Raw genomic sequence first — 19,772 nt, 5'->3', positions numbered from 1 at the left:
GTGAGGACTAAATATTTGTGGAATGAATGACTAGAACAGGATAGAGAATAGTCTTACGTCATGGGTTGGACTGCTTCCCCCTCACCGCCATCAAAAGACCCGTGGAAGCCCTAACCCACATGTGTGTGCTTAGTCTGTTTAGTCGTGTCCGATTCTGTGCAACTCCATGGACTGCAGCCCACCAGGCTCCTCTGTCCATGGGATTTCCCAGGCAAGAATGCTGGAGTGGGTTGCCATGCCCTCCTTCAAGGGATATTCCCGACCCAGAGACAGGACCTGTGTCTACTGCATTGCAGGCAGATTCTTTAAAGTGAACATGACTTTATTTGGAAATTGGGTCTTCACTGAAATAGTTAATTAATATAGGGTTATACTAGATTAGGGTAAACTCTAAATCTGATATGACTGGTATCCTCGTTTAAAAGGGGGAAATGTGGACCCAGAGACACATGGGGGATCATGCATGTGAAGACAGGGGGGCCGCCGAAGTGCCAAGGGTTGTAACCACTAGGGGCCAGGGGAGAAGAGTGGACCTCATTCCTTCTCAAAACCTCCAAGAGAAAGCAACCCTGCCGACAACTTGATAGCAGATTTCTAGCCTTCAGAACCTCCAGAATCGGGAGAGGACATGTTTCTGTGGTTCGAAACACTCTGTGGTCCTCTGTTACGGCAGCTCCAGTAAACCAATACACCTCAGAAAAAAATCTCATTTACTGCATTCCAGTCAAGGACCTCCAGGTAACCCTGTTCAGTGGTAAAACGTCTTGACCATCAGCACTACTTGATATCCATACTTATCAACTGCAACACGTTAAGCGGTGAGCGACCGACCCATCCTTTCCTTCATCAACAGGGGGAAACTTGCCTTCCACCACTGTTCTTATCAGACGTCAGGTCAAATACAAAAATGCCAAAATGACTTATAACCGAGTTGTTTAATTTATTGTATCAGGATATACAAAATTCAGTTATCATTTAAAACAACGGGAAAGTAAAAAATCTCAAGGGCTACTAGCATATGTACATGTTGTTTCTATTTTAACAAAATGTTAAACATCCATCTGGACACAGATGGTCCGCCTCACCTCTGCATCAGCTTCTTCCAGTATTTCACAGACACACTTGGCGCAACTGACAAGGCTTTGTCCCACTAGAACGGGAGAAAAGCAGAAACAGACCCCTTTGGAGTGTGTGGTCTCTTAACAGACATTTATTTTAAATGAACTCACATCTACAATGTATGTTTTTAAGCTGAATACACTCAGGAAAGCCACTCTCAGATGGCGGGACAGGAGCCACGCCTCTGCTTGGCTCTGCTTCAGTCACCACCCACCTCCAGAAGGCACCCACCGTTCTCAATTTTAACAGGATGGATCCATCCTAACCTTTTTGGAGAACTCTGTTTTACTAACTCTGTGCTCCCTAAGGATTGGGACATGCTGGAGAAGCACTCTTCAGCAGCTGACCCTCAGAGAAGACGCTTCTCTGGGCCAGTGTGAGATGGACAGACAGTGTTAGGGGAGTCCACTGGAAGCAAATTAGCCAACACAGATTTTTTTAGGAATCAGAGACTCCAGGCTTAGGCAGTGGTTCTCAAAGGCGAGCCTGTGTGAGAAAAAGCTGGTGTGTGTGTGTGTGTGTGTGTGTGTGTGTGTGTACACGCATGTGCGTGCATGTGCGCACACACTCCATCATGTCTGACTCTTGCAACCTCATTGGTTGTAGCCTGCCAGGCTCCTCTGTCCATGGGATTTCCCCGGCAAGAATACTGGACTGCGCTGCCATTTCTTCCCCCGGGGCTTGCTTAGAAAAGCCCCCGTGTTGGGCTCCATCCCCCGAGCTCCCGATCCTGTCGTCTGGGTGGGAAATGCATGTCTAACGATGCATATGTTAACAACAAGGCTGACACTGCTCGCCCAGGATCTCTCTGCAATAACTCCTGCTCTGAGGCACACCCTTGTTATCAGGTGAGCAGAGGACCAACCAGATTTGGAGAAAGACAAGCCTGAAATTGAGTATTTAACTAAGAATACTGCATTAAACTCTTTTGATTTTGCTTTAACAGCCCATTACCTCTCCAAGTTCAACCATCAGCTCACAGTATCTTTGAATCTGTCCCAGCCACAAGTGTATCTGGGCAGCTTCTTTCAGTCTTTCCTCTTTGGTAGGGACACCAATGCCACCACCAAACTTAGACATCTTCACTGTGGTGAGTTCTTGGGCTTCAGACTGGGTAAGAAGAAAACGAAATTTCCTAAATTTCATTATGCAAGAGCCAGTGATAACAGACGATTATAAAAGCATCATAGGGATACACACTTCATAAACATACAGAGCTGGAAATTAAATACTTTTTAAAAATCACTGCTTTTTGCCCATAAAGTATAATACTTCTTTAAGTGTAATATTTTGTTATGGTAGAGAGGGGGGTCCAGATGTGGCTGGTGCTGGTGGGAAGAGGCTGAATCCGATTTTTCTTAAAACTCACCAGAAACCCAGAGGTCAAAAGGTAGTGAATGATAAAGTAGTATATGACTGGTGGAAAAAATATATATAAAGGACTTTAATAAAAACCTAAAAATTACTGGCTCACTCTCATTGGCTTCTATACTGTCAAAGGTAACTGTTATAGTCATTAGGTGCTTATAATCAAAGTAGAAACATTACTTTGCCAACAAAGGTCTGTCTAGTCAAGGCTATGGTTTTTCCAGTGGTCATGTATGGATGTGAGAGCTGGACAGTGAAGAAAGCTGAGGACTAAACAATTGATGCTTTTGAACTGTGGTGTTGGAGAAGACTCTTAAGAGACCTTGGACTGCAAGGAGATCCAACCAGTGCATCCCAAAGGAGATTAGTCCTGGGTGTTCATTGGAAGGACTGATGCTGAAGCTGAAACTCCAATACTTTGACCACCTCATGCGAAGAGTTGACTCATTGGAAAAGACCCTGATGCTGGGAAAGACTGAAGGCAGGAGGAGAAGGGGACGAAAGAGGATGAGATGGTTGGATGGCATCACTGACTCAATGGACATGAGTTTGGGTAAACTCCGGGAGTTGGTGATGGACAGGGGAGGCCTGGAGTGCTGCAGTCCATGGGGTCACAAAGAGCTGGACACGACTGAGCGACTGAAGTGAACTGACTGAATCACAGAAGTGCTTCTTTATGGAAATGACTGTTTCTTACAGCACTGAATCCACACCTCTGGCACGAGTCTCCCCATGGTCTAACAGTTAAGTCAACCACTGATACTTCAAACATAAAAGCTTTTTCTTCTTTCTCGTCCCAGGACTGGTTTGCTATTGGCACTGCATATCACTTCATGTATAAGGTGTACTGAAATCCATTAAAGGATAAGATATGATCATTTTTAATGAAACATATCCCAGAACACAGCCTAGCAGGCCTCTGAGACAAAAATCACACATATGATCATCTGGTAATAGTGTAAAGGTAAAGCATTTCAAGGGTCTTCCAAGTGACGTTTGAAGAATTTCATGAGATTCAATCTGTGAAAACCATGACTGCCTTAGTCTGTTCTCAAATAATTCGTACTATCATGATCAATTTTTATTGAAGATTTATCTCTTCAATATTCATTTATCTTAGCCTATCCACTCTAATTACACACATTAAAATAATTTTCATTCTTTAATGACAAAAAGGCAAAAGTAATTTTTGTTTTAGCACAGCACAACTGCATATGCTACTTACTGTTCTGAATTTAATCAGATGTTTCAAGTGCATTATTCCTCTGCAGTAGTTCTGAGGGAGTAAGCTATCATCTTGCCCTTTTATCACTGCAACTAAGGTCCATAAATTGTCGCTGCCACCTGGAGGCTGAAAAGTTGACACAGGACACCCAAAGACATAATAATGAAGTAAAAACTTCAGAGCATTCTGCACCTTTAAAAATATAATGCAGGCATATAAAACTTGAAAAATTAACAAAACAGTATTTTCCTTACCGTTGATTTTCTTAAAGAAATTTGTGTCTCTTTATTTTTATTTGTGTTTTTGACCACACACCATGTGGCATGCAGGATCTCAGTTCCCTGCCTAGGGATCGAAGCCGGACCCCTGTATTGGGACATGTAGTCTTAATCATTGGACCGCCAGGGAGATTCCTACCTTATTTAGCTTTTCTGGTTTCCATTTGCATTCTTACACTGGGCCAATACAAGTAAACATGTGAACTTAATGACAGCAAGTCGTCATGACTTGTTTTGGCTAAAGAGGAAATTTTCACATTTCATTCCTACAATACTTACGGATAAACATTCTGAAAACCATCTGAGTTTTTTCACACGAAGGTTTCCGCTTAGTTTCTCTATCTCCTGTTTGATATCTCTTGACACTTTGCCACACAGCAGCGGGGGTGCGCCCGGCTCTATGGCAGAATCTGGAGGAGGGATGCAGCCTAATGAGAAAAGAGTGTTTATCAAATCGTATTTAGAAAGAAGGTCTAATACATGCAGAGTTTCAACACCTGTGTTCCCGATGATTTCTTCCCAGGATCTGTCTGCCAGAATATTTATTTGTAAAGGAGTGATTAACGGCGTCAGTGACCAGAGTCTCACTGTAGAGTCCCGGGAGCAGGAGGCCAGTGTGAAGGGGCGGCGTGGGTGGCATGTGAGACCTGGAGGGAGAAGTAAAGCCATTTACTAAAGGCAGCACCGAAAAACTTTTATTTACGTGTACCTCCGAAGTGTGAGAAGTGTTCGTCGCTCAGCTGTATCTGACTCTTTGTGACCCCATGGACAGGAGCCTGCCAGGCTCCTCTGTCCCTGGGATTCTCCAGGCAAGAATACTGCAGTGGGTTGCCATTCTCTTCTCCAGATTTTCCCGACCCCAAGATGGAACCCAGGTCTCCTGCATGGCAGGCAGATTCTTTTACCTTCTGAAACACCAGGGAAGCCCTACTTCCTCAGAGCTGAAGTTATGAAGAAATGTTCTAAATAACATTTCTGTCTTGGCTGTAAATGATACAAGGATGTTTAAAACAAAAAAGTACTAAGTATCTTCTATAGACAGGAATACAGGGTTGAATAATTATTAGAAAGCAGATGGTCCTGGATGACAATGTTGAAGTTACATTTCAGCTGCTCTATCAGCAAACTGGCAGTCATATCAATGGCATACACAGTGATCTGTGAGTTAATGGCTGGCTGGCTGGCTGTTCTCATTACAAGATAAAGAAAGATTTGAGAACCTTCACTTTAGAACGTCCACAAATGGGGCTCTCTCCCATCCTCAGGCCTGCACTGCAGTAACCAAAAGGCCACTGGGGTCAAGCACATGGTTACAAATGACTAGATTAGGGTTCTGTGTGTGTATAGTCACTCAATCATGTCCGACTCTTCCATGACCCATGGACTGTAGCCCGCCAGGCTCCTCCATGGGATCAGGCAAGAGTACTGCAGTGGGTTAGTTACGGTTAGCGTCCCTGAATCATCATTTTGCATTCATAATTCAACTATCTAACCCCATCGACGTTTGGGTGCCACACATGTGAGCAAAGTGATGTGCAAAAATAAGAAATCTGATTTTCCCTTTCCCAACTCATTTATACTACAAAACTTTGTACTATATTAAAAAATAAAACACTGCCCTAAATATCCAAGAGCAGAGGTAAAAGAATGGCTAGGTAAGTCATAACTAAGTTATGACTGATTTCCTGTTTTACAACTTACTGCTGGGATGATGCTAAGTGAGAAAAACCCAAGGGTGTGTGTTCGGCGGGTGTCTGCTTCTCTGCAGAGACAGAGACACCACAGAGCTAACAATAGCTATCTTCTGATCATTTCTGGGGATGCTTTCTATTTTATTCTGTGTATTCTGCTACTGAAATAGTAAACTTCTTGAATGCACACTTTCCAATAAGGTAAGTCTTATTTCAAAATGAACTACTGCAAGATTTCTTCAAAAACAGTGTATTCCACAGAAACTGAATCATTAACACAGCAAAATTTAGAAGTACATGGAAAACACTTTACCATACACATCTGCACCATGATCACACACAGTATCCAAACATATTCCTTCTCGTGTGTCCCACACTTTTATAGTGCAGTCCCAGCTGCCAGATATTAGCAGGTACGGGATCTCAGTATTCCACATCAGTCCCCTCACAGGCGCCGTGTGTCCACTAAGAATATTTACGCACGCATCTTGAGTGTAATCCCAGATTCGAACAGAGCTGAAAACAGAATGTTATGCATATAATACCATTCAAGTTATAATTTATCTAAAGGGTCAATATATTTTTAATGGAGCACATATTGTTAGTGATTATTTCTTAGCATACTGAAAAAGCAGTTTATGTTTCAAGATATGTTGATTCTCCACAGCGCACCAGCGCAAAGAATGAATAATTAGTTGGGCTGGAGACAGCCTATTACAATATTTCTTCTTTACTTTTGCTGGTCATTTACTACTGATACTACATATATGATTTCACAATTTATACGTTTGAAAAAACTGCTTTCTTAAATTATCCAGAGCAGGTAAAGCCAAAGAAAAAATATGACTAACAACATGTGTACAATCACTTAAATGCATTCAGATTATTTGTATCATGAAAATATAGCACATATGATGATGGATATTATTTGAAAAATCAATTCCTATCTATGCTTCTTAAAAAAGGCTTTATTGGAGGATAATGACTTTACAATGTTGTGTTAGCTTCTGTTACACAACAAAGTGAACCAGCTACAGATATACATATATCCTCCCTCTTGAGCCTCCCACTGCCCCCATCCTAGCCCTCTAGGTCATTACAGAGCTCTATGCTTTTATCAACACAGTAAACCGTTCATGTTTATGTCAGTAAAGTAAGTTTCTTAGTCTGTGAAATCACTCTCAGATCAAGTACAAAATTTAAATACAAATGGATTCATAATACTATTGGAGTCTACTGACTGTAGAATACAAATATTACTGAAGTAAAATTTTAACTCAAAATCAATTTAAAACCTCTAGATGCCAACTCTGCTTGGGTAACTCATAATTATCTTTTAGTTACAGATTTATATCAATCTGAAAATATCAAAATATTAATACTCCAAAGGTTATATTACACCATTAGAACATACATCATATATTTTTATTTAAGGCATATATCTTTTCACTTTATATAAAAAGACTTCTCTTCTTCTCTTTTATACTAGGACAGGATAATGTGGTTACTATTACAATTTTTACTAGCACAAAGTAAGACTTTTCTTATCTCAATTTATCTCCTATTCAAATAGCCCAAACTGCACTATGCAAATATGTCTGATATAAAATACAGACAAGATTTCAGCAACTTTCACAAACTCAGAAAAGAATGTTAAATCATTCTCATTTCTAAAATATCCTCTCTTCACTTTAACACATATAATCATCTTTTACTCCATTCTTAATGAAAACAGAGTACATACTAAAAATGAGAACATTATTAAAAATAAACTCTTCTCTATATTTTAAAAGGATTTACTGTTTCAGACATTTTCCCCAACAGACCCTTCTGCAATTTTCATTTCTGGTAACTTTGTTCTTAGTAAGATAGAAATAAGCAGCTACAGCAAGCACAAGAACCTCCTCCAGGGGATTTTCCCACCCCAGGGAATGAACCCAGGTCTCACACATTGCAGGCGGATTCTTTACCATCTGAGCCACCACGGAAGCCCAAATAAGGATACAGAAAGCATGAATATGACAGTAAGTAAGGAAAACTATTTAGACGTATGCAGTTAGATACTTGTTAACTGCTTACTTATAAAGTACATATTTAGAATAGTTCCACATACAAGTTGGATAATATAAATAAGCACATTTCTAGAAAATCGCAAGCTTTTGAGTTTCAGGACTAGAAACAAGAATCCAAAAGTACATACCCATCATCAGAGCCGCTGCAGAGAGTCCCCTCCCTCAGAGGAGACCATCTCACATGGAACACTTTCTCCGTGTGCCCGCTGAACACCTTCAGTGGTTGGTCCGAGCTGGTGGCCACGTAATAGACACGAACATTTTTGTCTTCACAGCCCGTGGCTATCATGTCTCTGAAACATCATCAATGGCCCATTAAAAAAATGACAGGGTTGATAATACCTGTTACTGATAGCTTTTAAATGTACCCCGTACTAATTTCTAAAACCAGAATACTCTGCTCCCTTCATGAAGTTACACTACAAACCAATGTAAGTAAAAACATCATTTATAGAAACTGCTCTAGTGCAGTTTCTTAAGGTTCCCTTTTAATCAGGTAAATTTTTTATTTCCCTCAGATGAGAGATAATGGTATATTTACTTCTGTTTTTTTTTTTTTCAAAATGCCCAGATTCATAAATTGACTATTTCTCAGATGTCTGTATTTTGCAACTATTGGAACTTGAAAAGGGTCTCAAATGGTCAGTGATTGAGATCTGCTGAACTGCTGGTAGGCAAGTTATTAATTACCTCATGCCCTGACTGCTAGTAGATTTTTTTGTGGTACTGGTACAAATAGCAGTGTTTCCCCCAGAAGTGTACTAGGACTCCCCAAAGACCAGGGTCGACTCATCTGACAGTAAGCCAGTCACAGTCCTGTTTTCCAAATCTCTCTGGTGGTTTCCCCAACTTGAGATGCTTAACCGTTGGATCCAGAAGAATCCTTTAGAAATATAATATGTGGGTATGATCTTTTAATGATCATTGCTCATTATTCTTAAGACAGTGAGACAAGCTAAGCAACTATCTGTACCCGAGTGGTCATGCCTGGAGTACTGTTCCCAGTGGAATTCAAGTACTAGACAGACCTGCGGAATCAAGAGCCAGACACTACAGTCTCTCCAAGAACATTAACAACCATAGAGACAGTCCCCAGGCCCAAAGCTAAAGAGGGGAAGCTACACATTTTGGACCCAATTGTCATCAAAACCTTCTCCAAACTTCGAACTGCTGATTTTTGTCATATCGGTTATAATATCTATACATATTAAAGCTTACATGTCAAAATACAGAAATCTTTAAACTAGCATGCTGGTTGGTCTGTAAATGTATAGATTACATGCACCCAAGGCTCACTGATAAACAGGCGTGTTTCTCTATGTGAGAAAATATATTTTGCATAATACAAATAGTTACATGTACATAGGAGTATATTTTACATATATGCAGATACACAGATATAAAATCTTAGAAATGAAAAAAATTCAAAAAATGTACACACCAGCTATCCAAATTATAAATTCAGGAATATCAATAAACTTTTATAAGTTCAAGACGTTTTTCACTTATCTCCTAAGACACTAAGTAGAATATAAATACAGAAACCAGAACATTAAGAAAAGATTCTTAAAAACAAAAATGTCAAAATGAAAAATGAAATTTATCAGACAGGCTTACCAATAAACATAATAGTTAAGTATAAAGGATTTTTTTTTAAGCTTTCTTAACCAACAAAGCATACTGTATTCATATCTTTTTTCCCCCTGAATGGTCAAATTCTTAAATTCTTATTAACCCTATAAAAGAGGGAAATAAGAATGTGGAACTGTTCTGCTGATCAGATACAAGGTAATTCTACTCATTTGTATGTTCAACAAGTATTTACTACACATCTACTTTTTTTAAGGCATAGTGAGGGTTAGAAGCCACAGTGTTCTGTTCAGAATATACTGTGAAAAGTAGAGAACCGCTGCTGATCTCAGGGAGAGGTAGCCAATTCACAACTAAAACTCAATTTTCTGATGTTAAGTGTCCTAAGGTGTACGATACCACAGGGGGAATTTACCTAAGATGGGGCTCAGGAAGACTTTTCTGCAGAAGTGGTTCCTGAGCTGAGGGATAGGGAAAAGTTCTGTATGCCCAGGTCAGGGCGGACCGGGTCGGGTGGGGTGGGAAGCAGAATCCTAGATGCAGCTGAAAACAGGAGCAGAAGCCCTGCGGCAAAAATGAGCTGGCTGGTTCAAGAAGTGGAAAGCCACTGTGGCTGGATTGAAGAAGCAGAGGTAGCAAGGCCTGGGATGCGATAATAAGGCACAGAGGAGCCGACTTATACACAGACTGCCTGACTAGGACTCTGCATGTTATCCCAGGATCAGTGGGAAACTGCTGGGAGATTTAAGCAACAGAAAGCTGTGCTCACATCTGCATTTCTCCACGCTCACTCTGGCAGCCACCTGGAGAACACAGAGAGAGGAAGTGGTGACAGCAGGTGTGAACTCTGAAATTGATTTAGAAGGTTTCTGCAGCAGTCCCCAAACAGACAAACGTCACTGGCTCAGGGGCTGGGGGGTGATTAGGAAAAGAATAATCAGACGGAGGCTATGACAGGAGTTGATGGTTGACTGGAAGTGACAGCTGAGGGATGATAAGGTCTAAAAAAGGAGAACAAGCATCTGGGTTTCAGCAGTTTGTTGCTGGCACTTTCAGGCAGCCGAGATGGAAAACGCTGCAGAGGAGCTGGCCATGTGCTCTTTTCAAAATCTTTATTGTGTTATAAATTCCATATTTACCGGAAGAAACGCACAGGTTCATCATTTTGTATAATAGTGATTTGATTCATGACCCAGTGCAATAAGGTGTGAATATCTGACATGTATATTTCAAAAGCATAATTCATATTATTTTCACCATATTTAAAGAAAATTTGACTTTTCAAATACAATTTGTTGTTGTTCAGCCGCTCAGTCATGTCCAACTCTTTGCAATCCCATGGACTGGAGCATGCCAAGCTTCCCTGTCCTTCACTGTCTCCCATATATTTGACAGGATATAATTGATCCCACATATTTGACGGCATATAAATGTAATTTATATCCTGTCAAAGAGAGGTGTGAAACACAAGATTCTTGGAAGTGCAGGGGCTTAAAGGATCAATTTTAGTGGAGGTTTGATGTGGATTAATTTTTAAATTTAAGCTGATCTTTACGTGGTAAATACCAGGCTCCTAAGCAAGGTTGACCTTTCAAAACCATTCTAAGCTCCACGTCTTGGGAAATCACCCCATGTCATGGCATTTGCATCAGGCGGAGGCAATGGGAAGTCCTGGGGAGAATACCACCACAGAGATTCCTAAGAGGGTTTGGACAAGGGCCACCTCTCAGAAGCCACACACAGACGGGACCCACTTCCATGTTCATTAGTGAGCTGTATGCTTTTCCCTAAGGCAGCAGCAAGGTGTCTGAAAGTAGGAATCAATATTCCTAAATCATGCAAAAACTTCATGGAATAAAAATAGATGGTTAAACATGCAGTTACAAGACGAGGTAAGGGGAATATCACCTAAAAAGTGTGATGAATGTTACTTATGAGAATAACATCAAACTTTATGGTTATTCAAAATCTTTTAAAGTGCTTATAACTTATTTCAGGGAAAAATACTTACTTGTTGTTTTGGCTCCAATCACAACCAAATACTGCAGCTGGATGTCTATATTTGTGCAGTATTTTACCATCAATTGTTCGAATTATACTGAAATTAAGCATAATATGTTAATAGAAAATTACAACATTCTAAATACATTATTCAAAGAAAGAAAGCCAAAACTGTGTAATTTAAACAAAATGTTTTAGGATAGAGACCTTGTCTGCAGAGAACAGGGAACATTTAAAAGGACCATGTAAATGATATTATAAATATGATAAGTATGGGACCATGTAAATGATATTATAAATATGATAAGTATGGGATCATGTAAATGATATTATAAATATGATAAGTATGGGATCATGTAAATGATATTATAAATATGATAAGTATGTTTACATCACATAGTATTAATTATGGCAACCCACTGAAACCTACTTAAAGGAGATACCTTTTTATTTAGAACATATTTTCTTATATTTATTCAGGAAATACATAGTATAATACATATATTTTAAAACATAAGCATTAGATTTTCAGTTTAACAGTTGAAAATTTAACAGTTGAAAATTTATGTTTAAAGCAACTTATTTACAGAGTTGGTTATATGTGTTATTACACCAAGTCCAAGACATGTAAGTTATTCTAACATTTTCATGGCACATTTTCAAGGGATACAACTAGAAATCTGGAGGACCCTTTCTCTCCAAACACACTTCATACACTTTCAATGCAAAAATAAAAGAAGCTTAATACTCTACTGTTGGAGTAGGAAATGGCAACCTATCCAGTATTCTTGCCTGGAAAATTCCATGGACAGAGGAGCCTGGTGGGTCACAGTCCATGTGGTCGCAAAGAGTTGGACGTGACTGAGCACACAATATCCTTCTATATTATTACCATAATACAAGGGCTATTAATTCCATCAGGAACACAAAGCTGTGTGTAAATTAATGTACTGCAAAGTTTGAAAAGTCTTTGGAAAAGACCCTTTTAAAATATCCCTGTTATGTGAAAGAAATGTGATAATCGTTCAGTCTTGTCTGACTTTTTGCAAACCCTTGGACTACAGCCTACCAGGCTCTACTGTTGATGGAATTCGCCAGTCAAAAATACTGGAGTGGGCAGCCATTCTCTTTCCCAGGGGATCTTTCTAGGCCCACCAAAACTTTTGAGGCTACTAGGGAGTGGTGGTAACCTACACTCAGAAATGTTTAGTGATTGACTGTGGTATTTATCAAGTAAGTTATTGCCCTGAAAATACATGGTAAAACTACATATCCCCTAATAAAAAAACTCTTAGGTACATATTTTGTATTTTGGTATGTATCAATTAGCAAATAGTCATTTTTCAAGGGAAAAATTCCTAATACTGTTGTTTCTGAAAATTTTAGCTTCCTGGTACAGATCTTTGGTTTCTACAACTTCTGTATTTCCCAGTGAAGTTAAAAAGTGAGGGTGAGAAGATGGGGCAGGGTATAGCAAAATCCAAGAGGAGATAAACTATTTCTCAACAACAATAAATTCCTATACCACATGTCAAAGATGACAATACCTATAGCTATATGGTAGTACCACTGGATTAAAAACTTTTTTAAATTCAAGGTCAATTCTTCCCTTACATATGTTTCTTGGAAAATTACTTTTCCCTGGGACTCACATATTTCTGAAACACAGGGTCAGAGAAGTTAGTTAGAAATTGCCTACAGCATGACCTTATTCCTCCTTGCAAAGCTTTTTTATCCTTTTTACAGGAATAACATATACTGTGAACTAGTTTCTAGAGCACTTGATATCTCTTGAGTCACTTGGGAAATGAAATACCCTTTCCTCAAAACGTGATGAGGATTAGACTCTGAAAGTACTTTAAGTTGCTTTGAAGCAAGTCACAGTATTTTAGTTATAATTTGAGCAGTTTTACATCTAGAAAGTAATTACTGGTTTATTTTTAAACATCACTGCATTGTTATTTATTACTGATATATCACAGCAGTGCATGTGCCTACACATGGAGCTGCTAAGTCGTTTCAGTCGTGCCTGACTCTTTGAGACTCCATGGACTGTAGCCTGCCAGCCTCCTCTGTCCATGGGATTTTCCAGGCAAGAATACTGGAGTGGGTTGCCATTTCCTCCTCCAGGGGATCTTCCTAACTCAGGGATCGAACCTGGGTCTCATCTGCTGCATTGGCAGGCAGGTTTTTTACCACTAGGGCCACCTGGGAAGCCACCATAAATAATATTTATGATAGTAGCTGGCAGAGCTGTACAAACAGAATCTTATCAAATATTTTAATACAGGTGCTAACATGAGACACTGATATTATCAAACACATGTTTTATAAACAGTGTGATTTCATACACAGTACTTACCAGTAACCATCACCACTGCAGGTTGCTATTCTTTTGGAATCTTTATGACTCCAGGCAATGCAGAATATCCCATTTTTTCCATGCTTCAAAAAATGCAAAATACCTATCAATAAGAAATAATTCACCCCTTTTTTCTCTTATTTATTTACTTCTTCTAATATTACTTTTCTATTAGGAACTTGCTCTAGATGATGCTACAGAGACATTATTGTGAGCAACAGAAAGCTGAATATACACTTTATGAATGCATAAAGCTATCACACTTAAGAAACAAAACCACTGTTTTAAGACATAAACTGGGTGGCTCTATTTTCTTTTGGGGGACACTGATAAAGACCCAAAGTCTGTCAGTCATCTGTAGAATTAAGCTCAGTTTTATACCTTTTTCTAGGAAAGCCCATCTTTCCCATAATGATGAAGATAGTTATCCTTTTTAAACCCAATGCTATTAAAACTACAGTGTAAGATATACTGCAAGCAACTGTTATTGTTCTTCTAAATTTCAAAATCTTATTTTTATAAAAGAAGGAAGGCTTAAGGTTATTATTATAACAAATCACTCTATGCTTACTTGTACTCTACATTTATCTGTACTCTTAGACTGGAGCAGGGTAAGGGAATATAATCACAGCTGGTATGATTAGAACTTTTAAAAACACAAAGAATATAATCTATACACAGGAATGTCACTCATCAACTAGCTAATGGGTGTAATCAACTAATTTTCAAGTCTCCCAGCATCTTGGTGTCTTGTGACCTAGGTACCTTCTCATTAGCACTAGGCAGCCCCAATCTGACCCCAGAGCCAGCCCCAAGCATCCAGGACGTCTCATGTCATTCACGGCTTTCCCAGTATCCAGTAGCATAGATAGGACCAGTATCAAAATTGCTTAAATTTAGGATAATAAATGTGGGGAAAATTAACACTGCTGACTTCAATTAACTGTCACGTGGGCCTCACAAAATAAAACGCAAGACATTACTGACCCCTAAGTGCACTGAGTTCATGAGGATGAACTCAGCCAATGGAGGAGCCCAAGTTCTTCAACTGAATGAGTATAAAGATCACCTCCATTCCTGTGTCCATCTTTATAAAGGTGGACGCCCCAAAAAAGTTAAAAATAGCAAACAGAAGACCACCTTAGTAAAACAGCCCTAAAGCTCCAGAGAAAAAGTCACTTTAGTCTCCCCTTAACACCAGCCACAGTTTAAGTACAATAATCACTGTAACCACTTGAATGAAATTTCAGGAAATTGAGGGACAATCCTAGACCCTGTTCATTATTTTCCTCCCTTCACAGCTAACGTGTTGCAAATATTAACAGAACAGAGGGAACAAATGGAAGGACAATTCAACTCTAAGCAGAAGGAAGAGGACAATCTGTGACACTGCAAAGAGGAGAGAGGGAGTTTTTACAACTTGTTATAGAAAAATGAAATTTGAGACTCAGAACTAAAACATTCAACTTTACCATCTTATAGGTGAACATTCAGGCTCAAGCCAATAAAATGATTCTATGTCAAGAGCTAACAAGTGACACAACTGGGACTGTGATTTGGGACACATTCTGAGCTTAACCTTTTTCTAACTTTTGAATATTTGCCTGGACGATTTTGTGGAAGATGGCTTAAAATTCCTTTGAACCTCTAATGCAACTTTAGCTGAGTAACTGCATCCTAGTTACATTTTTCAGAATTCATTTTAGCATATGCATGTCCTCTTGGATTTTCTTCTAATTAAGAGAATATAATGCCACCTGCTGATTAACTATTAAATTAAGAGAGAAAAGCACTGAAAATACATGAGGCCATAAAAGACATTATATTATTTAGCTAGCAATAAATACATCCTACCTCATTAAATCGTTGTACCATTTTGCCCTTTTTAATATCCCAAATAAAAGCACCATTTCGGGAAGTTGCTCCGGCAATACAATTTAAATCACCTTGGGAAACAATTTGTTAGATATTATATGAAATGTTTGCCACAAATGCAATTCTTTTTAAAAATGTAATTTTTGAAAAAGACGAGTTTGCAAAGTGCTTCAAGTATTTTTTTAAATAATGAAAATTATTAATTGCATGCAAATACAGACAGAAAGTATAGTGCATAAATATATCATACAAATTCAACAGTTATCAAAGTATGGTCAATCTTATTTTCGTCTATAGCCTCCTACTGGATTTTTTGGAGTAAAGCTCTAACATTGTGTTCTTTCATCAATAAACACTTGAGGACAGATGTCTAAAATACAGATGTCTAAAAATAAAATAAATTAATGTGATCAAACTAGTATAATCACAAATAGAAAAACTATCAATAATTCCTCAGTATTATTACATATCCAGTCAGCATTTACATTTTTCTGACCATCTAACAATTTTCGTAATCTATTAATGGTTAGGAAAGTAGATATTTCTGTAAGCAAGACACATGAAAAAATTCATTTTCTCCATCAAAAACATAATACTCTTTATTTTTAAGAAAAAAATCTATGAAAATCAAATTACTGCTTAGTAGATGATTCTGAATTTGTTACAAGGTAATCAAAGAAGAGGTTTTCTCCATTAGAAGAAACAAAACAGCTAGTACCTGCTACCTAGGAGAAAAAATATAGAGGAATTATTTTGTGATAAATGACTGTAAGTACTTTAAAAAATAGTCCTCACCAGTTTTTCTAGGATTTTCATTCTGCTACCCTGTTGGGGCTCTAAAATTACTAGGGAAAAAGTTTTCACATATATTTGCACCTCTAAAAATTTTCCTGTGATTCTTCTCTAAAAATAGGGAAATAGACATCAAACCCTTTAAAACATATATATATAATATATATATATATTTTAAAATATATATATAATATATATATATATATTCAGGGCTAAAAATTTATGTGAATGAGGAGATAAGCTAAAAAATAAGCTATATACTGGCTATAAGTCAGTTTTTAATTCATATATTAGTATTAGAACAAATAAAACATTCTACATACTTTTTAAAGTGAAAAACTCAGTTTAGTTTGTAAAGTTATTCATTACAGGAAAATTTAATGTTTTGGGAGAAAATGCCAGCGGTTTCACAGGACATCTCTTTTCTTTTTAAGGATAGGAAAGTATAAAGGTTCCATCATACTGAGTCCAAGAAAAGACCCTTGTATTGCATAAAATCCTTCAATATTACAAAAGTGGAGTTTATACAAAATCACATGCTCATAATCAAACTGATGATCGTTCTTGTTCACAAAACACATGCACCAGGGAAAGACAGGTAGCATAATTTTTAGAAAAAAAATATTTTATTTTTATATGTTTGATTCACATGAAAATATTAAGGAAAACTTCCATCATGTAAAATACATTACACCTTTACAGGGCTTCCCTTGTGGCTCAGACAGTAAAGAATCTGCCTGCAATGCGGGAAACCTGTGTTTGATCCCTGGGTCGAGAAGATCCCCTGGAGAAGGGAATGGCAACTCACTCCAGTATTCTTACCTGGAGAATTACAGGGACTGCGGAGCCTGGTGGGCTATGGCTCATGGGGTCAGGCATGACTGAGCGACTAACACTTTACAGGCAGATCTATACAAATGCAGCTAAAATGAGATGGGTCAGTATCACCCTGATTTACTGTGGCTTTTCTATGTGACTACACCATACAGAAGGGCCCAGAAATCAAAGTGCCTGCTCAGGGAGTTTATTCTAAATCCCCCCCAAACTGTACCAACACATATGTTGATACTAATTTGCCTCCACAATCATTTGGAGCAAGACAGCACTGAAAGACAGAAGATAATGCAGATGAACATAAAAGTTAGGAGAGTCATTCCACTGTACTCCTGATTTTAATAAAATTTAGGTTCTTACCTGGAGCCCATGAAAGGGAATAAATAACCCCTTCGTTCCCCGGGGAAGTGTATACCGCAGTCAACGTGTTTATATCCCAGACTTTTATGGTGCCGTCAAATGAAGCTGTTGCTAAAAGATTGGGGTTGTCAGGCTTGAATTTGCAGTCAAAAATAGTTTCCACATGACCCTAGGAATGCAGCATAAAAAAGCACAGAAGAAAACCAGGCAAAATGTGAGTTCTCAGCAGGGATGTATTCTATTTGACACAGAGGCTTCATGATCATAACAAAAGAAGTTTATAGACTCACAGAATTATTATGACTCAATAATAGAAATAAACCTTAGAAAATGCTTAATCCAACCTTGTTCATTTCATGAATGAGAACAAGAAAGCTTGGAGTAACTGGCAGAGATGGACTTTCTCCTTCGTCCTGAAAGAATATTCTATTTCTCATTTTGCTTCCAAAACACGGTGCAACTACATGATTTTCTGATACTACCCATAGGGGTAACATGGCCCAAACAATAATGGGAACACTGCCCAATGCAGAATAGTCCTGATAAGCTAAGCAGAAAGTACTATTTAAAGAAATTTAATGTTTACAATATTTACAATTAAATACTTTTAATAGTTCTAGACATCTTTCTAAAAAGTTTCAGTCAACCGAAATAAATTCCTAATGTATGGCTCTCTACAAAAATAATCTGAGGACAATATTAATACATAAGTAAAAGTAAATATCACTTAATACACAAAATAAGTATTGCATTATAAATAGAAAGAAAAACCACAGACATACCAAGTCCCTAAGAAAATCCCACTTCTTGGCTCCCATATCATAAAGTCCAACGCCACCATCCAAGAAACAGCACACGGCGTGAGCAGGAGGAAGAGAGAACGCTTGATTCTGCGTCAGAGTTGGGGGTGGGACTGCTTCACTGGTGGAGGATGTGTAACGATTTTTGGTTGGGGACTGGTTTGAAACTAGGAAAGAAAATAATCAACCCTAATGCCAGTGGCTTCCCACACGCTGGAATGAAGTCAAAGGACTTAATTTATATAGATGCTCCTTCGTTTTCTTTTATCTAGAATTTGTATCAGCAAACTCTTAATAAGCAATGATCAGATTTTCTGCCACAGGTGTACTTTTGCAGAACTGCCTACGCGCACACACACACACACATATACAAAATGGGATATTATTTTGAAAAGAGGTGTATAGGGTGCAGGTGAAACACGATGAATAAAAATTAGTGTGAGGAATCACAATATGTGGTGAATATTTAGTTTCTTACTGCCCCATAAATTAAAACACAGCATGACTATTTTGGAATCAGAATTTTCTTTCAAAATGCTGATATAAAAGCTTATTGCGTCCTCTACACATGCAAACATACATGTGAAGTTTTTTCTTTTAAAACTAATAACCCTCTTCCATAAATTTTCAATCCAATGAAAATAACTATTTTTGAGATTATTTATGATTCACTTTAATTTATCTTATGGTTCAGCTGGTAAAGAATCCACCTGCAATGCGGAAGACCTGGGTTCGATCCCTGGGTTAGGAAGAGCCCCTGGAGAAGGGAAAGGCTACCCACTCCAGTATTCTGGCCTGGAGAATTCCATGGACTGTATAGTCCATGGGGTCACAAAGAGTCAGACACTTTGTGCGACTTTCACTTAATTTAGCACCTATTTTAACAATCACAACTGTCTGACATACATGTGCATTTTAATTTCTTCTTTGTCAACGTTTACTTTTCATAGACTTTCATTTCCCCAACTCTGCATAAAAGTCTCCTTGCTTAGTCATTTTCTGTATATTCTTGGTTTTTTTGCAGCTTAAACAGTACAAATTTATTATCTTAAAATTCTGCAGGTCAGATCTGATACAGGTATCACTGGATTATCACATATTTTGTCTTCTTTCAAAAAAACTTTCCCTTAGAATGTAAATATGCTCTTGCAAATATAATTTAAAATAATGACACCACTGTAAATTATTAGGTCAATCTATATTAATTACACACTGGAATATAGATAAATATTTCCCAGTATATTTTCTCTTTGATTCAGAGCAATTTTACTTAACCCTATCACTCTATTTCTTATTTTCACCAGTATCATCGTTTCATTTTCCCCATGTAGACAATTTAATATTATTTTAATATCCTCATTCAATAACATTTAAAAATGTAATTTTGCTCTAAATATTTTCAATT

The 19,772-nt window shown here is 38.1% G+C and overlaps 1 protein-coding gene across 6 annotated transcripts in view; it reads right to left on the bottom strand.

The window, feature by feature from the left end:
- Window positions 1–19,772, bottom strand: part of WDR17 (WD repeat domain 17) — a 64,329-nt gene that overhangs the window by 17,509 nt on the left and 27,048 nt on the right. For 5 of the 6 annotated variants that reach the window (XM_065947286.1, XM_065947289.1, XM_065947287.1 and 2 more), the window contains 12 exons: window positions 18,350–18,534; window positions 17,568–17,736; window positions 15,561–15,652; window positions 13,707–13,789; window positions 11,355–11,441; window positions 7,882–8,046; window positions 5,995–6,197; window positions 4,488–4,637; window positions 4,270–4,400; window positions 3,713–3,838; window positions 2,074–2,229; window positions 1,086–1,150 (listed from right to left, as the gene is read on the bottom strand). In XM_065947286.1, coding sequence (XP_065803358.1) covers window positions 1,086–1,150; window positions 2,074–2,229; window positions 3,713–3,838; window positions 4,270–4,400; window positions 4,488–4,637; window positions 5,995–6,197; window positions 7,882–8,046; window positions 11,355–11,441; window positions 13,707–13,789; window positions 15,561–15,652; window positions 17,568–17,736; window positions 18,350–18,534 — 1,612 coding nt within the window. The remainder of the gene's footprint in view (window positions 1–1,085; window positions 1,151–2,073; window positions 2,230–3,712; window positions 3,839–4,269; window positions 4,401–4,487; window positions 4,638–5,994; window positions 6,198–7,881; window positions 8,047–11,354; window positions 11,442–13,706; window positions 13,790–15,560; window positions 15,653–17,567; window positions 17,737–18,349; window positions 18,535–19,772) is intronic. The other variant, XM_065947290.1, reaches the window with a different exon arrangement.

The sequence above is a fragment of the Muntiacus reevesi genome, chromosome 10 (assembly GCF_963930625.1).
Source record: "Muntiacus reevesi chromosome 10, mMunRee1.1, whole genome shotgun sequence".
Lineage (NCBI taxonomy): Eukaryota > Metazoa > Chordata > Mammalia > Artiodactyla > Cervidae > Muntiacus > Muntiacus reevesi.
The sequence above is the reverse complement of the archived record's forward strand: the minus strand, read 5'-3'. Positions and strand labels throughout refer to the sequence as shown.